The sequence below is a fragment of the Galleria mellonella genome, unplaced genomic scaffold (genome assembly GCF_026898425.1).
Source record: "Galleria mellonella isolate WM207_F2 unplaced genomic scaffold, CSIRO_AGI_GalMel_v1 utg32, whole genome shotgun sequence".
NCBI classification, from domain to species: Eukaryota; Metazoa; Arthropoda; class Insecta; order Lepidoptera; family Pyralidae; genus Galleria; species Galleria mellonella.
This window is the reverse complement of record NW_026442075.1, coordinates 2,552,072-2,571,878: the sequence shown is the minus strand read 5'-3', so window position 1 is coordinate 2,571,878 and position 19,807 is coordinate 2,552,072. Positions and strand designations below refer to the sequence as shown.

General features: G+C 33.8%; 1 protein-coding gene across 1 annotated transcript in view; it reads right to left on the bottom strand.

The window, feature by feature from the left end:
- Nucleotides 1–19,109, bottom strand: part of LOC113510830 (furin-like protease 2) — a 55,622-nt gene extending 36,513 nt beyond the window's left edge. Inside the window, exon 1 of the mRNA XM_052896335.1 lies at nucleotides 18,764–19,109. Coding sequence (XP_052752295.1) covers nucleotides 18,764–18,910 — 147 coding nt within the window. The 5' untranslated portion in view covers nucleotides 18,911–19,109. The remainder of the gene's footprint in view (nucleotides 1–18,763) is intronic.
- Between the last annotated feature and the right edge of the window lie 698 nt (nucleotides 19,110–19,807).

The window sequence follows — 19,807 nt, the reverse complement described above, 5'->3', positions numbered from 1 at the left end:
AAGCAACAGTTTTTTGTCCTTATATTTGTATATTATGCTATGTCTCCATGGTCGTATCTTACACATTTTGGAATTGAAAAAATGCAACGTATTCTTACTCCATCGCCACACGGAAGATTTTTTTTTTATTACTTTATACAAAATAAAAGTATCGTAATTTGTGGGAGATCTGGAGCCTAAATTAAGTCGTAACTTGTATCTTAGACACCAGATCCCCCCCAATAGTGACAATTCAAAGTAAAAGGTAGTTGCATGGAGTAAAAATAAATATGATTTAATATTAGAATAAAGAGGTACGTGCGTGTGTGCGTGCGTGCGTGCGTGCGTGTGTGTGTGTGTATGTGCGCGTGCGTGCGTGTGTGTATGTGTGTATTTACGATACCAATTAAGTGACACCTTAATTTTAAAATCTAATTTATGACGTTACCAGATCTATGTCTGGTCTAATGATCAGTAGAATATTAGAGTTGAAGTCTTGTATGACATGATGAATAATAATAGTGTTTTGGTTTGAAAGACGTAAGACGTTTATATATCTATTATTTACTCAAACAGCTGCTGAATCTTTATGTGAGGCGTACATAATTTAATAATTCGGTCCCTAATTTCCGAGGATAGAGATCTCATCCAATTTTTTTTCTATATCTTTTCTGTATCAGATAGGTATTAAGCGGTATCACCTTAATCTTCCACCAACTAAGCTCTTCTGTACCGAGAACGACAGTCTCTTTTTTTATGCAACTTATTATAGAATGGCAAACAAGCCGATGGGTCACCTGCTTACAAACACGAACAGTAAAGAAGATATTGTATCGCCCAAGATACTCTTCAAACATTATAATTCCTTAGAACCAAGGCATTATACCTCTGTACTCTGTAATTTCATTCTCTGGGTCTTTTCTCAATATCGTAGACATTTCTTCAAATGATGTGCCCGATATATATTTATAATAAACTTCGTGCAAACAAATAGACGGCTAGCTCAGTAAGATTTAACTGCATCAAGATGGAAGCATTCTTTCCCACTTTTTTATAAGATAGGGAATAAACAAGCATATGACTCATCTAATCGTAAAGTATTACTTCCGCCCATAGGCGCCCAAAACATCTAAGAAACTGCAGGCGTAATACTGGCCTTTAAGAAAGGAATACGCTCGATTTTTAAAGATTTCAATATCATATCTGTTTGAAAATCCTGCTGCTATTACTACATAAATGGCTACCATAGATTTAATTAACAGCCCACTTTTAACATAAACTGTCAATAAAAATAATTTAAAATACTCTTAGAAAAATGTTTTAGAAGAACAAAACGCTCAGGATGTATATGGTTGTTCAAAAAGGGTATTTTAAAGTCTCTTCAGGGTTGGTAACGCGCACGTGACACCCCTAGCGTCGCAGGCGTCCATAGGCTACAGTAACCGCTTACCATCTGTATGTTTATTTTCCACCTTTATGGTGTAAATAATAATAATTAGAATAGAGATTTTAGAAGAGAGGCATCACAAAGCCCTTTGTCATATTACAGTTTACGGATAACAAATTACACATTAATGAAGCATTGTGTGCTATTTGTATATTAGGTGAATGCACTAGATTAATTAGGATGCCGGAAAGTACGTCGGTGCGAGATTTCAATTATCAAAAGCTATTGTTCCCACACACTTCCATCGGGCTTTGTCGTCATATTCATGCCACCTCCCTGAATATTTTCATTCATCTATGCGAGATTTAATTAATTTCAATGTGTCGACGCGTTTTTGTGCTACGTTATAGATCTTTGGTAAAATATGTTTATTGTCTGACGACGTCAAGACATTGGCATTCAATTTTAACCTAATATTTGATAACTACTATTACACGTGTGAAAGAGTCACCCTCTTAAGTTAAGGATTTCTAACTCGCCTCACCAGTTAGTGTTAGGGGAAAAGGCATTGATAGCAATGGGATCTAAAATCACCATTGCTATCAATATACCCTATCAGGTTGATTTCCACGCAGTTATCCTTTTAAACTATTATAATTAATTTTTGAATTCATCGCGATAGACCTAATTGACCTGCTTTCATCCTCACCTGTCATCTCTCATTGGTACTCTGCCATCATATACCGATAGTGCAGGCGGGGTTACCATTCCATCGTCATCCATTAAAAAAAAACCTGTAAACCTGAAGAAGTGTTAGAATACCTAAAAAGGCATTCTATACAGTGTGGTCCCGGCATAGAATAAGCCACTCTTTCTTTTTCCGTGGGCGTCGTAAGAATCGATTAAGGGGACTTAATAGTCGAGGGACGGGCAGCAGCGTTTCTCTTAAAACGTCTCCAAGGCCTAGCTGCGGTGCCAACCTGCCTGCCAAGCATGCCAACTACTGGTAAAATCCTCCAATAGAGTGAGGCCTATGCTCAGCAGTGGACAATCGACGGCTGAATTGATATGGTATGATAAAGGTTAGAATATTATATAATAACCCTACAGCTTAAATGGTCGCGTACAACGCGGTTTCGGAGAAGTTTTCTCTAACGAACACATAGGTTATGGAATGAGCTCCCTGCCGAGGTTTTCCCTGAAGAAACTATAGGATAGGGCTCTTCAAAAGGGGGTAAAGAGGTTTCTTCAGGGTTGGCAATGCGCGCGTAATAACCCTGGTATTGCAGGCGTTCATAGACTACGGTAACCGCTTACCATCCAGTGGCCCGTATGCTTGTTTGCCACCTTAGTGGTATAAAAAAAATATGATTAACTTAATTATTAGATTAGCTGTAAAATCATTCTTAATTCAAAGAGTATAAAACTATGCAACTGTACACAGTTCGTAACGGCGTATTTTAGTAATAAATTTCCTAATTATATAATAATTACTATTAATTGTTTTTTTTTTTTATACAACTTAGAATGGCAAACAAGCTGACGGCCCACCTAATGGAAAGTGGTAACCGTCACCTATAGACATGAGCAGTACCATGGACATAACAGAGTATGCTGTTTCGCCCATGATACCCCTCATGCGTTGCCATTCCTGAGGAATCAGGTGTTATTCCTCTGTACCCAGTAAATTGTATAAAATATAATTGGCCTTTTGTATACAGGAGGATGATATACTAAATATAGGTATTAAGTATGAATCTGGATGGCTATATGGGCAGAGGGTAAACTACAAAACATGGATGGGCCGTATGAAAGATGATATGGACATAATGGGAGTGAAGGCGGAAATGACTGCGAATACAGTGGAATGGTAGGGGAAAACATATTACGCTGACTCCAAATAAATAATTAGAATCATTGTAGGAAGGTGGTGATGATGAGTTAGTTTGAATGGCTTATAATTTTTTTTTTTGAGTATTTTTGACTCATTTATACATTTTCACTGATAGAACGCTCTGTAAATTATTCTACAGATTTATAATTCATGCTGTATATAACAGACAAAGTATAGGTACAGCAACGATCAAAATTGGGTACCTATCTATTCAAATTTAATTCCAGATTTTCCAGATATTCCATAATTGAAACAGAAATATCCTACATTCAAGTCCCAGCAATATCTATAACAAGTACCTATTACAAGACCCGAATGAAAGTAAAGGGACCAAATTCCGTCCACAAAGTAAGTTACCGAGCCAAATAGACTTAACTTACGACTTTGGGCGCCATCTGTCGACAGTACAACGTAACTGCAGTTCGATGTGGAAAATTCAAATGAAATGTCCCATTGTGCACCCCGCTGTTTTACATTATTTCTACATTTTCTTTATATAATTGGTAAATGTAATGAATATAAGACAGAATTAGGCAATATCCTTTCAATCCCTGCCTTGCCTTTTTCCCGTTATTTGGAAACGTCGCAGTGTAAAATAATTTCCTTTTTTACCAATCTAAACTGATATTACATAGAGGAAAGGTTTTCTTTCTATGTAAAAGATAAATTAAAAAATACTTAAACAATTTAAAAAAAATACTAATAGAAAACTACATTATTAGCAAGTAATATGGGCCAATTTATTTACTAGCTATGCGGCCATGGCTTCGGACTTGAACCTTGACTTGACTAGAGGGAGACTACCATGAAGCAGTTATGTTTGCTGTGTTTCGATTTGAAGGGTGGGATATGGCGTGAATTTACAGGGTACAGAGGAATAACATCTGAGTCCTCAGGAATGGCAACGCATGGAGGGTATCATGGGCGAAACAATATACTCTGTTATGTCCATGATTTTCAAAATTTCCAAAATTTTCGAAAATCCTATCAATATTGTAGACACAAGAATTTGTAACGATGTATGGATGGATGAATGTTTATTATTCTTTCACGCATGAACTACTAAAGGGATTTAATTAAAATTTGGTACACGGGTAGGTTATATCTTAATTTAGCACATATTGTACTGATTGACGCAGGCGGAACCGAGAAATATAGCTAGTCATATAATTATAGCCTATATTACTCGCTGATAATATATCTTTCTATAAGTGAAATAATTTTAAAAATCGGTTGAGCAGTTTTTAAGTTAACCCATTACAGACAAACAGTCAAATCTTTCCACTTTATAATATTATATTACTAGCGGCCTTTTATAATATTATATTACTAGTGGTTACTATAGTAACCACTAGTAATATAATATTATATGTTATAACATAACGATAATAGTAAGACATATAGTATCGCGAAGTTTTTTGTAGTTATTGATATTTTCTTCAATATTGTAGAACATACTTTTGTTCTATCACCAATAGTTTCCGCAGTGCACGTGACGAAAGATATTTTATAGCATTTTTTACACCTTGAGTTACATTAATAAGGTTTTAGTAAGGATCCCTAAACTTATCTAGCAATAAATACAGCCTATGTTACTCAGAGTGAATATAGCTTTCTAATGGTGAAAGCATTTTTTGAAATCGGCAAAATAGTTTTTGAGTTTATTCATTACAAACATACACATAAAAATACATATCTTCCCTCTTTATAATATTAGTGTAGATGTATATTTTTTCTATTTATGTATATGTATATGATAACATATATATGTTGAGGTAAATAGTTTTAAATCGCTTTCAAACGGAAAAGTTATTAATTCCTATATATTTGATGTACCTTTTCATTTTATTAGTTTATTGTGCCGAATTCCCCTCCATCGACTCTAACAATATCCTCAGGATAGAAGAAAGAGGATAATGATCATCAATTACGTGTATTTGTAACTAATGGCAATAAATTATTTGATAATCGAGCAGATTGCTTTTATCTCGATAAAAGAAAAATAAAAGAAAAAATATTTAACTCTTTTTTCTAATGATCACATACTATTTGTACGTAATCATTAGAATAATAATCACATGCAAATAATTGCACGTTTGGTCCCACAATATTTTTTTTTATACAACTTAGAATGGCAAACAAGCTGACGGCCCACCTGATGGAAAGTGGTAACCGTCGCCTATAAACATGAGTAATACCATGGACATAACAGAGTATACTGTTTCGCCCATGATACCCCCCATGTGTTGCCATTCCTGAGGACTCAGGTGTTATTCCTCTGTACCCAGTAAATTCACGCCATATCCCACCCTTCAAACCGAAACACAATAGAATGAGTCGCACCTTCCTGGGTATCGTAGGAGGCGAGGACACACCGATGTATGTGTCTGATTACCTCGCTATTTATTTGTAGTACAATGTACTGTTTCTTTACATATTTTTTTTAATAAAATAATTAATTTTAAATTGATACTTATCAAATACATTACTATTAATCTAAAAATAATATAAATAAAGTTTTTTACAAATGTTACAGTTGAAAAAAAATTCTCATTTCGAATTTACAACCTTATGTAGCTTTTAAGAAGGTTTAAATTATTACAAAGTCCGCTAGGATCGTTCTACCCTACACAGTAAGGCTAAACAACCCTCCACGCCTATTTACAAGGTTTAAGTAGGGTGAAAGTCATACACTGTATCGCGGTAGTGGCATTAAATTGTATTTATCGCTCTTGCCTTTTCACTAAGAAACTTGAAAGTAGGCCTTATGTTAGAGATAAAGTTATTACACTTTGATTTCTAGAAAAGATGTTACAAGTGTATAAAAATCTATACCTTTTTACAATAATTTACCATGGAATTGTATTACTTAATTATTACTGTAGATGTCTGAACTGCAGCAAAATAGATCTTATTTAATTTATCTATTAATCAACCTGACTTTATGGTAACTCATTGTTATAGTTTCTTTCATAGGTAAACTTACATTATTTACATACACCCACTCTTGCTATATTTGCCTGCTTTGCTTTAGAATTATAATTTTCATTTATATAATTAAAATCTGTTATTGGCTGTATTTATAAGAGACATAGCATGTCTTGTTGGTTGGCATGGTTGACTGTGAGAGAATTCTATATAGTAGGAAGTCCGCATTTTGTACCGGCCTTTTTTTATAATATAGACATTAAAGAATAAATAAATAAATAGCATATAATATTTCTAATAGCTGTGCGATTTTTGTATTAAATAAATACTGCACTGTGAGATACAACTCAAAAAGGCCGTGAAGATGTCGGTGCGAGCTGCAAGCCGCAGTACGAGATGAGACGCTGTGACGCAAAGCGCCGTACACCCCTTGAACAAGACTACGGGATGAAGTCGAAACAATTGTTGGAAACGACAAACATAGTAAGTTTATAAAATATACCATTATACTAGATATTGAGATACAACGTGCTTGCAACGCAATGTCATTGGCAAAACAACTTACATATATATTTAAATATCTATTTGAAATTAATCATGTGATCCTGGTGTTGACTGGGCCACTTCTTCCTTTTCTATGGGTCGACCCATTAGATAAGAGAGACTAAAGAAATTTAATGGTCGAGCAATAAGCAGCAGCGAACCCCTTTAAAACATCATCAAAGCCTAACCTCGGTTGCCAAATCGTCTGACAAGCGTGGTCACTACTGGCAAAACTCTTTTTATAGTGAGGGAGATCAGAGGGAGTCTTTGTACAAAAGGCTTGGGCACCTCTGTCCCATTCGTGTTTTAACCGTGAAGCAGTTGTGTTTGCATGGCTGTGTTTCGGTTTGAAGGGTGGGATATGGCGTGAATTTACAGGGTACAGAGGAATAACATCTGAGTCCTCAGGAATGGCAACGCATGGGGTATCATGAGCGAAACAGTATACTCTGTTATGTCCATGCTACTGCTCATGTCTATAGGCGACGGTTACCACTTTCCATCAGGTGGGCCGTCAGCTTGTTTGCCATTCTAAGTTGTATATAAAAAAAAAGAAGGCTTATAGTCCAGCAGTGGACAGTTAACGGCTGAAATAATAATAATAAAAATACTTGCAACTAATCGCCATTGGCGAGGTGTTGGCAACTTGTATATTTGAACACTATAGCGCTTTACCCGCAGATTCGTTTGCTGCCTGAGATAAGTATAGCCTGTCCTTTTCCATCTCATAACCGTAACGAAATTTAGCTGATTTATGAAGATAAATGTGTGTGCAAATGAAACAAGCTCCATATATGTGTGGGTTAAATGGCTCTTTGTTTAGCCGACAGCAAATGTATGATATTATGGGCATGTATATAAAAAATTTTACGTCAATGACGTAATTATTATTTTACATTGCATTTTTATTCACTTATCTTTATATTATACTTACGAATACATAGTTATTTATTTCTAGTCGCGTCTAAACAAAAATATTTATAATGGTATAAAAAAAACTGTTATTATACTTAAATTTGAAAAAAACTGTGTGCTGTATCTTTATATTAATAAAAATGTTATATATATATATATATATATATATATATATATATATATATATATATATATATATATATATATATATATATATATATATATATATATATATATATATACATATCAGAGGGAGACTTTGTACAAAAGTCGATTGTTTGGGTACCTCTGTCCCATGCGTGTTTCTACCGTAAAGCAGTTGTGTTTGCATAGCTGTGTTTCAGTTTGAAGGATGGGATATGGCGTAAATTTACAGGGAACAGAGGAATAACACCTGAGTCCTCAGGTATGGCAACGCATGAGGGGTACCATGGGCGAAACAGTATATTCTATTATGTCCATACTACTGCTCATGTCACTAGGCGACGATTACCACTTTCCATCAAGTGCGCCGTCAGTTCTAAGTTGCATAAAAAAAAACATAATAGATACTCTTCATTGTTTCTTCCAAAATATTACATAAAAAAATTATAGATACAAACAATTACAAGACATAATTTCAGTGACAAAACAATGGGCGACCTTATCGCTAAAAGCGATCTCTTCCAGGCAACCTTTATATATATTTTTTTCATTTTCATTACTGATTCTTATTTTTTTATTATCTATACAAATGTACCTACATACTAAATGTGTACAAAACTTATTTAGGTACCTATTTTTTACAGCAAATCGAACTCTGTATCGTAGACTTACCTTGTTTATAAGAGAACCCTCGGAATGGCCACTGGAAACGTATCTTGCACTTATTGATAGACCGTTAAGGCGGAATTACGGCCGCCCCAGTAATGTTATCAAACCCCAATACTTAACAAAAGAACTCGGTTTTGAAAATAATGAGGTTTTTTTTCTCAAATTTCAGGTAATAGATGGAAATGTAGGTAGTTATAGGTACACTGTCGACTGAGTGGTCCCAGCATAGAATAGGCCAACACTTTCTATTCCGTCTGTGCTGTAAAATGTGACTAAGAGAAGACGAAGGATGGACGGCGGCATCCCTCTTTAAACATCTCTAAAGCCTAAACTACAGTTGTCAACCCACCTACCAAACGTGGCAATTACTGACAACACTCCCTAAGAGGGAGGCTTATGTTCAGCAGTGGACAGGTAAGAGCTGAGGGAGATTCACCATCACCACCACCAGAGGGAGACTTTGTACAAAAGTCGATTGCCTGGGTACCTCTGTCCCATTCGTGTTTCTACCGTGAAGCAGTTGTGTTTGCATGGCTGTGTTTCGGTTTGAAGGGTGGGATATGGCGTGAATTTACAGGGTACAGAGGAATAACATCTGAGCCCTCAGGAATGGCAACGCATGGGGGGGTATCATGGGCGAAACAGTATACTCTGTTATGTCCATGATACTGCTCATGTCTATAGGCGACGGTTACACTTTCCACCAGGTGGGCCGTCAGCTTGTTTGCCATTCTAAGTTGTATAAAAAAAAAATTAAGAGCTGATTTGATGATGATAGGTACACCTATTAGAATATTCTCGTTTTATGCCATACAGCCTATTTTAACAAATAGATTTTATTCTCCAAAAAAAAGCACCGACTTCAGTCTAGGTAAAACCAATTTTTTTTAAACTAAACTACTGTACCGATTTTGATAATATTTCTATACGACTATGTATATCCTTCCAGACTAAAACATTTCAAATCGGTTTGTATTGTAAAAGATGGAATTCTGGAATAACAAATAAAAGTAAAATACAACCGAACAGAGAACTTCCTGCTTTTTTGAAATCGGTTGAAAACTAGAATCCATTTTTTACTTGAATAAGATTCATTTTGTAATTGTTATGTCGAATTCAAAATTATTCAAGTTGATGGACCATCAGCTTTTTTACGGCTTTCAAGAGGGATGCTGCTGCAAAAAGGGTAAAATTTGTATGGAATTATGGCTGAGTCTTTTACAAAGTACGTGGTCTAAACGGCTTACATTAACAATCCATTAACATCCCACTGTCGGGTATGAATCTCTCTCTATAATGGGAGGATATTTAAACATAAATTTCATTGAAATTCGTTCAGCCATTTAACACTCAATAAGTAACAAACTTCCATTATCCTTACAAAATTTCATATTTATAATACTAATTGGAACCGCGGCTTTTCCCGAGTAATTTAGGATGTAACGTTTTATTCAGGATATGGTTTATTTTTGTGCCAAATTTATTTCGAAACCGTTCGCTCGTTTTTTTATACCACTTAAACCGTTGAGGTGGCAAGCAAGCATACGGCCCACCTGATGATAAGCTGTTACCGTATTCTATTAAAAAAAAAGATAAAAAGGTTTGTTCAGAGGCAGTAACGCGCGTGTAATACCCCTGGTATTGCAGACGTTCATAGGCTGGTAACCGCTTACCATTCGGTTGCAATACAACTAACTAAGCAAACCTAATATTACTACACACTTGATATTTTTTAAAAGACAAATCTACGTAATATATTACCCAGTACTATAAAAACATTACCTCGCTATAGTGTACAGTTGGTAAATGTATCGAATAAAGACACGGTCAGCGTTATGAGCAGAAACCCTCAGTATAGTAACACAATTTATGTGATGCAGGACAATGTGTGGGTAGCAGAGAAAACCTCTGCCTCGAAAGCGGAGACGTGATAACGCCACGTCAGTCTACTCGCGACCACGGCCAGTGTAACATGGTCGAAACGTCGTGATAATTTATTTAAATTATTAAAGTTTACATAAATAATCGCAATATTTCCTATTTATTAGACCATTCCCCATTTATTTAACCTAAAAACATGTAACGTGAAAATATAAAATTTAATATATTATACAATACATAGAGAAAACATCAAGATCAAGCTAATTAGACATCATCATTATTTAAACCATTATCCGTCCACTGCTGGACATAGGCCTCCCTCATAGACCGCCATAAGGAACGGTCCTGAGCTACCTACATTCACTGACTCCCTGCAATGCATTTGAGGTTATCACTCCATCTAATAAGACGTACTTTTGTATAATCATTGAGAAAACTGAACCTACAGCCAAATAAAAGTATTTGTATAGAAGCAAGTATTTATATTAATATTAAACCCTTCGCTGTCAAGATAGTCGGTTACCAAGTGCTAAATAAATATAAAATAATTATAAATATAATAGTGTCTGAAGTATATAAATCTTTAATCGGATACTTTTGTATACAAAATAAGATTAATGAAGGACAGGAATACAGTGAAACGACGGTTGGCTACAAGCGAGTTGGAGGTAAAAAAATATTAAAAATTTATTAATATTTAAATCCAATTACAGTTCCAACCCTATTAGAAAGAAATTTTATAAATATTTAAAATGAAAATTTAATTTCTATAGAAACGGATTTCAATCCCGAACACAGCGGACTGGACTTTGAATAAATATTACGGTTTCATTAATATTTCAAAATATTTTTTTAAGAAAAAAGAATTATATACATATACCTATATTTCAACGGCCATTTTGAGATGTTTTAATACATAAAAGAGGCATGAAGTATTTTTCTCTTCATTTAATTATGTATATTTGAAAGCTGGAGATGATAAGGTCGCCCATTGTTTTCTCATTGTGACTGTTTCTTATAATTGTTTTTTTTTTTATACGACTTAGACTGGCAAACAAGCTGACGGCCCACCTAATGGAAAGTGGTAACCGTCGCCTATAGACATGAGCAGTACCATGGACATAACAGTACACACACATTCTGTTTCGCCCATGATACCCCCATGCGTTGCCATTCCTGAGGATTCAGATGTTATTTCTATGTACGTTGTAAATTTACGCCATATCCCACCCTTCAAACCGAAATACAAACAAATATCTTAACTTGAGAATCAGGCATCGTATAACATTTACCTACCAAGATTTTTATTTCTCATAAGTTTTTTATCCTTTATTTCGTATGCGTAGATTTCAGAAAGAGAAACGTCGACATTAGAATTCAGGAGGTCTACCATGAAATGAAATACCAAATTTTTGGACTCAATTTCCTGTTTTCATTCATACCGAAATCGGACTAGTAAATGGAGCTTAACTTTTTGTTCATCATAAATTTATACTTATAATAAATCTGTAGAGAGATCAATTCTGTACATGAAATATATTTCCAAAATAACTATCAGGGGGTGATTAGTGATCGATACTGATGCCAAAAATGCAATCAGTAAAATTTTTGTCTATCTGTCTGTATGTTCGTTATAGAAACAAAAACTACTCGACGGATTTTAACGAAACTCGGTACAATTATTCTTCATACTCCTGGGCAGGTTATTAGTATACTTTCCATTACGCTACTATCAATAGGAGCAGAGCAGTGAAGGGAAATGTTAAAAATGTCCACCCGTGCGACACCGGGACGGGCCGCTAGTCCTAACATAAAAATCTAAAGGAACGATATTTCAACAGTTTCAATATTTTTAAACGGACATGTATTCTGTAATTTTAATACCAAATTTGTGTTTCGTTCGACTCCGAAAGATCTATGGTATATGTTATGGTAATGATGATAAATATTTCATGGTAGGCCCTCAGGTATGTACGTATTATTTACCGGCAGTTGTGTCGCGTACAGAAAGTAGGAAAATCAATGGAATAGACCATTTACAACTGGCATATTAAGATGCAACATACACCAGATTTTAAGTTGGACCTCCTAAAATATGAATGAATGAATGAATTAGTATACTTTATTTGCATTATACAATATAGGAAATAAGCAAGACAATTAATAAATATAACGATACAGTTGTACAAGTACAGTAAGGCGGTCTTATTGTTGAGAGCAATCTTTTTAAAACAACCTTAAGGTAAAGGACTAATTGTTGTACAAGTAGGTATTGTTGTACTGTATAATATATATATATATATATATATATATATATATATATATATATATATATATATATATATATATATATATACTATAGAAAGTGCAGCCAATTTGTTGCAGTAGCTTTTGCTTAATACCGGAACAAACGTACAGACAGACAGACAAAATTTATAACAGTTATTATTTTGTTTTTTTATTGCTATATATAGATATATCATATATATCATATTTTCATTCTTTTATCTTTTTTACTGTGTATTATGTGTATGTTTTTTTTTTACTGTAATTTGTGTACTGTAAGTAATGTAAATAAATTATTTATCTATCTATCTAAATAATACATATATATGCATTTAAATCATTATTGTTTTACACTTTAAAACAAAAAAAAAATTGAAAGATTTGAAATTTTGATTTGAAAGATTGAAATTGATTGAAAAAAAAGATCTTTATCTTTGAAAAAAAAAACATGTTTATACGTTTTATTATATAAACGCGCCGTCATATTCTATATTTATACTTACGATTCTTAGAAAGGGTGCACATTCATAAACCATATTGAAATACTCATAAATATTTATTTGTGTAAGTGAAAGCAAATAAATGAAATGTAAATAAATTTTGTTACATTATTTTGAAAATGGAATATTTTAATAGAGAGGTCCGTTTGAATAAAAAACAATAATAAATACACTTTAAGCTTCCGAGAACGTGTACAATGCGATTTCCCGCTCCAAATGCAATAATCAGTTGCTTGTATTATATATATCTGCCTATCCGTAATGTAGCTGGCACAAATAAAAAACTGGGTCATTTCAAAGCAGATATATATATATATATATTTTTTACAAAATAAAACTCTTTTGTTAGGCACATTAAAGAAGGCCCGGGAAGTCAGTAATGTTTTTCATAAATATTAAATGTCGAGTTACGAACAAACGTAAATTACTTATGGTGTAAACAATTTTCCAATTCATTTGCTGGACCGTGGTCGTGGTAGAAAGGTTCCGTATAATAATAATGAATTATTAATCAACAAAGCTAGATGTATTACGCAGCGCCATCTAGTCACAGACTGAGAACATCTTTTACTATGGTCACAGATAATATAACTATGGTTGCTAGACAATTGATAGACATACTTAAATACTTATTGTTTATATAAATTTCTGCTATTCTAAGCTTATTATATATAAATACTTATATTTTTGACATTGTTTTATGTGTGTTTTTTTATTATACAACTTAGAATGGCAAACAAGCTGACGGCCCACCTGATGTAAAGTGGTAACCGTCGCCTATAGACATGAGCAGTACCATGGACATAACAGAGTATACTCAGCCCCATTGCTAGCAATATGCCTTATTAGGTCGACCTCCACGTGGTTTCCCCTGGAAACTATCGTGAATAATTCTTGTTGAATTCGTTACGATGAGCTAACTGACCTGCTTCATCCTCACCTGTCATCCTTCACTGGTACCCCGCCGGTGTATACCGATAGCACGGGTGGGGTTACCATTCCATAATCATCCATTAAAAAAAACAGAGTATACTGTTTCGCCCATAATACCTCCCATGCGTTGCCATTCCTGAGGACTCAGGTGTTATTCCTCTGTACCCAGTAAATTCACGCCATATCCCACCCTTCAAACCGAAACACGGCCATGCAAACACAACTGCTTCACGGTTGAAACACGAATGGGACAGAGGTACCCAAGCAATCGACTTTTGTACAAAGTCTCTCTCTGGGAGTGTGATATTATTGTTATTATTAATTGTTGACTGGTAGAGAACAAGTGTTAAGTTCGCCATATGTAGGTATATAGTTTCACTGTACATTAAAGTTTAAATAAATAAATAAATATGATCTTTTTAACTTTCAATGTATATCATAGCACTAACATATATGGCAGTGAATGTACAGGGTACAGAGGAATAACATCTGAGTCCTCAGGAATGGCAACGCATGGGGGGTATCATGGGCGAAACGATATACTCTGTTATGTCCATGGTACTGCTCATGTCTATATGCGACGATTACCACTTTCCATCAGGTGGGCCGTCAGCTTGTTTGCCATTCTAAGTTGTATAAAAAAAAATATTTATTTTTATTGGATCAAACTAATATTTCTCCATAGTCTATATACTATATCATAAATCCCTATACATTTTGGATAAAAAAAATACCCAAACCAACACAAAGTGATTAACCGACATACCCATGAATACAAATGTTTGTATTATGCAGGAATCGAATCCGCGACCAATGGCAGGTAATTTATTATACTGCTACATCAGTATAGTCATCAGTAAAACCTCATAGGTCGTAATTTCGATTATGGTGGGCATAAAAAATTTTACAGGCAATTTTTGCTTTCAAATATATACTATCTCGCTCACTTACATAGTCATATAAAAATCGTTGCGATTATCTATCGAACGGTATCATGAAGATTTTATCAAACTACCTAATACGTATGTAAGCATAGTGAAGACAAAATTGTTAGAAATGCGGATTACCAGTCTCGTTGCTTATATATCTTATCAGGTCGACCCCCCGTGGTCCCCCTGGAAACCATCGTGCTGAATTTAACTCAAATTTTATACGTAATGTACATTAAGTTATATTTTTTCCATGTGAAATAAAAGGGAAAAACTGGTTATAAACCATTAGCATTGAGATTTTCAAATACACTTTATTAAAAAAAAAACTTAAGTATTAGATACTCGTATTAAGTAACTAAATATACTAACAAGAGTTAATATTAGCTACTTAAATAAGCTATTTGAGTAAATTAATATTCTGTTAATAAGGATACTGCGTAATATATTAAAAAAAAGTTGAAGCAAAGTAAAGCCAATTCGTGCGATGGTAACTACGTCCCTTGCAGAGTTTAATGTTTAAACTACACAGAATACCAACACGATTCTGAGACATACTATAAAACATATATATATATATAAATATATATATATATATGTTTTATAGTAGCTACAATATAGATTTTTATGAAATTTTGTTTGCATATTGGATAGGTCTGAGAATAGGCCAACATCTATTTTTCATACCCATCAATGATAAGGGTGATCCTACCCAAATTTTTTTTTTTAACTATTTGTTTTATTTTTATTTTATTATGATTTAGCATTGAAAAATACAACTTTACATTTTCGCCCTTTTACGATCAACCCCTATTTTTTTCGCAGTTTTTATATGCCGCAATATGGTTTCAAAATGGCAATCGAATATAATAATTGTAGTATGATAAATTTTCATGTATATTTCTAGAAAGAATGTATATGGTAAAACAACGATAACCGAATCAACTAGTAATATATAATAATAATAAATTTATTTGCATTAAATAGGGTAGGTATCGGTAGTCTTATATTACATAAAGTTTCGTGCCTATTTAGCCATTACAGAATAGCATGTAAATGTCCCATTTTGATAGGAACTGATTAATTTATCATCGACAACTATATTAGTTATTTATCTATTCTTTTTTGAAAAATTCGTCAACAGAGTAAAAACTTTTATAATATCGAAATATAGCAGCCGATCAATATTAATATAGATATCCGACCGATGTAAATGATAACGAAATGGGTGACGACATTTTTGCCACCATAAATGTCTAGAAGAAACCAATATATAGATACCGGAGCGGAACTAGCACTACTCATGCTTATTTTTTTTATCCAACTTAGAATGGCAAACAAGCTGACGGCCCACCTGATAGAAAGTGGTAGCCGTCGCCTATAGATATGATCAGTATTATAAACATAACAAAGTATACTGTTTCGCCCATGATACCCCCCATGCGTTGCCATTCCTGAGGACTCAGGTGTTATTTCTCTGTACCCTGTAAATTCACTACCATATCCCACCTTTCAAACCAAAACACAGCCATGCAAATACAAATGCTTAATGGTAGAAACACGAATGGGACAGAGGTATCCCAGCAAATGACTTTTGTTCAGTCTCCCTCTGGTGAGTTTGGAGAATGGTAGGTACCTCAAAATCAACATTACACAATATTCAGTATTTATATGAAATATACTGATTACCTCAGCATAAATATCATCTCGTTCCTGAGAAAAGTTTACGGGAACTAAAATTTGGATGTTGTTGATTTGGACATATTAACCTATTTGTTAATTAGACCGGATAATTAACGCGTGCGACATCGTTTGAACAGCCCGTTTCATATAAACTAATTAAAAACTTAATTACTTATATTATATTGTTTGGAGAGAATTCGATTAACGTTTCAATGAGAATTAATTTTAGAAATATCGATACTATTTATATATTCATGTATTATGATAAAACAAATAGAATAACAGAAAAAATGGCGACGTAATAAAATCTATTTAAACACTTATCTATTCTTAAGAAAATTTAATATGGTATTTCACAAGAGGAAATTACTTCAATAGCGACAAATCTCAGATTCTGATTTCAAAACTAAACTATTGAATCGATTTTTATAAAATTTCTATCGGACCCATCTGTAAATATATCTTTTCAGATAAAAATAATCTAAATCAGTTTATAACTGTCGGAGTTATGAAGTAACAAACATAAATATAATATGTTATAAATAAATATATAAATAAAATATACAACCGTGTTGAGAACCTGCTTTTTTTGAAGCTTGTAAGCCTCATGGATTACAAAAATAATTACGGAAATCGGTTCATAATTGATGAAATAATCGTGTAACATTAAAATAAAAAAAAAATCAAACGGCTTGACAATCGCTTTCTGGAAGTAGCTTAAAAATGTAAGTATACTGACTCGACAAACATTAATTTGCCACTACAAATAAAAACTATCCTGTCTCCCAATTTGGAGCAAACAATCCACATTTATAGAATAGATAGAATTTCATTAAAATCTGTTCAGCGGCTTCGGAAAATAGTATGAACGAATAGCGTGATATAGGATGTTTATAAATTAAGATTTACATCTAAAAACAAGTTTTATTTATATGATTTACGCAGGTGTTGAAGACAATATATCAACACAAACAACTGGACAAAAACAAAGTGCGTACCAAGAAATGAGAATTGGGGGAGAGAAGTTTGCTCCTTGGAATATTTGTCATGGAAAATTCTTTACGGATGAAGGCGTTAAGACAGTACGCTTACATTTTATTTGTGTCTACATCGTTTAGAAAAAAAAGCAGACAAGAGAGAAAGATCGAAAAAATGATCGGAAAAAAGAAAATATTTAGATTTAATAAGAGTTTTAATTTGCATGAAATTAATTAATTTTATGTATTAATTAATTAGTTTCATCAAATTCTAACATATGAAAGTAAATACTAGGTATTTAATTTTCTTTTAATAATACATTGATACTATAATATAGATGTTTGTACTCTTCCAAAATATATTATTAAAACATATTAATAAAATAAAATAAACAAGGATTCCTTTAAAAAAAAATCAAAGATTTTTATTAAAATCGTTTGTTATTATTTATTACTCGGATGTATTTATTTTAGTATCACTCATTTCTATTTGGAAATGAATAGATGAAAAGAAAGCTACACAAACAGATATTCAAAATTAACAAATATGATATAATTTTATCATATTTCAAAATCGCATAATACAGCTAATATATGAATTTGTGAAAATTTTATGCTCAATCTCATTAAATATTGCACGGAGTACATTATTAAATAATTTATAAAAAAAAAATACAAGTTATTTTCCAAAGTTCTCAAGTCTAATTTCAACTGGGCTTATTCGTTTCGTCCGTTCCAACGATAAGTGCAAACGGATTTCCCCCGAGTTTCTTTTAAAAAACCTCTCGACAGTTTAATTTTTGATTAATTTCCGGGAGCTTGAAATTTCCGCCCTCCAATTTCCTCCGATGTATTAAAAAGGCTTAAGAATATAATATTTCAATTTTAAAGTACAACGAACTCGTTGTAATTTCAGATAAGATTGCACGAAAGACTCATAAAAGAATCATAAACTGGAAACATTTTCACTTTTTCCTATGTTATTTAAGAGTCTCAGTTAGAACTGGATACAAAAGAATTGTTTACAGCAACAACGAATTTTCATTTAAAATTTGACCGCAAACCGATGACGACGTAAAATAATTTATTTCGCAACCAACTTTGTAAGTTCTTACCTGTCCATGATTGATGAAGCCGTGTTTATGTGCCAGTTCATCAGCAAGCTGAGGCCCACCAGGCACATGTACGGCGAACTGGTGATGATATAGTGGAACACAGAAGTCCAACACTGTCAGTAGGACGTACACGCCGAGTGCTATCATCACGCACGTCGCGCATTGCACGACCCCTACCTGTTCATCGACCTAGCAACCATCAGCTCTCGTAACCTCCCGTAAGTGTCAACACCTTAATACATTTTTAATTCCACAGTCCGTATAACCACTAATGCTGTTTTAATAGGAGGTCTCGAGTTACGTTCACGTTCACCGGGTTATTTTTCGACGTCCTCACTTGGTGACGTCTACGCGAACACTAACTCCTCGTGACTGTTGGTCTTCCCAACAATTTTGGTAGCGCATGCGTGCCAGTTGGCGCCCTTTCTTCAGCCCACTTACTATCTGAACGTATTGTGTGTGCCATCAATTGACTCGCATTCTTAATTGGATCTGATAGTCCTGATGCTATTGTACTTATTGTTGCAGTATACCAATTAGCACCGCAAGTAATTAAATAATCTATGTACATTAAAGAGACTTGTTCTGTTACACATACACACACACACACATACAGTCTAACGTAGCGTAAATAATAACCTGAAGTTCCTGGATTCAACTCCATGGAAAAATTTTGTCTTATCTTTAACTGTCCACTGCTGAACATTAACTTCCTCCCCTTAGGGTATTTTTCCAGTAGTCGCTACGATTGGCAGGCAGGTTGACAACCGCAAATAGGCTTTGGAGATGTTTCAAAAGTGACGCTGCTGCCCACCCCTCGCCCTTCTTTAGTCGCCTCTTATGCTACCCATGGGAAAGGTAGGGGTGGCTTTTCCTATGTTGTAACCACACTGCATATACGAGTATACTACCCGCTGTATATACTTCTACATAATAATTGTCATATTCTTTTTTTACTTTCAACTATACATTAAACTCTTAAATAAACGCTTTTTATCGTTTAAAAATATTATATAATATATATATAATTTAGGTTAATTTAAT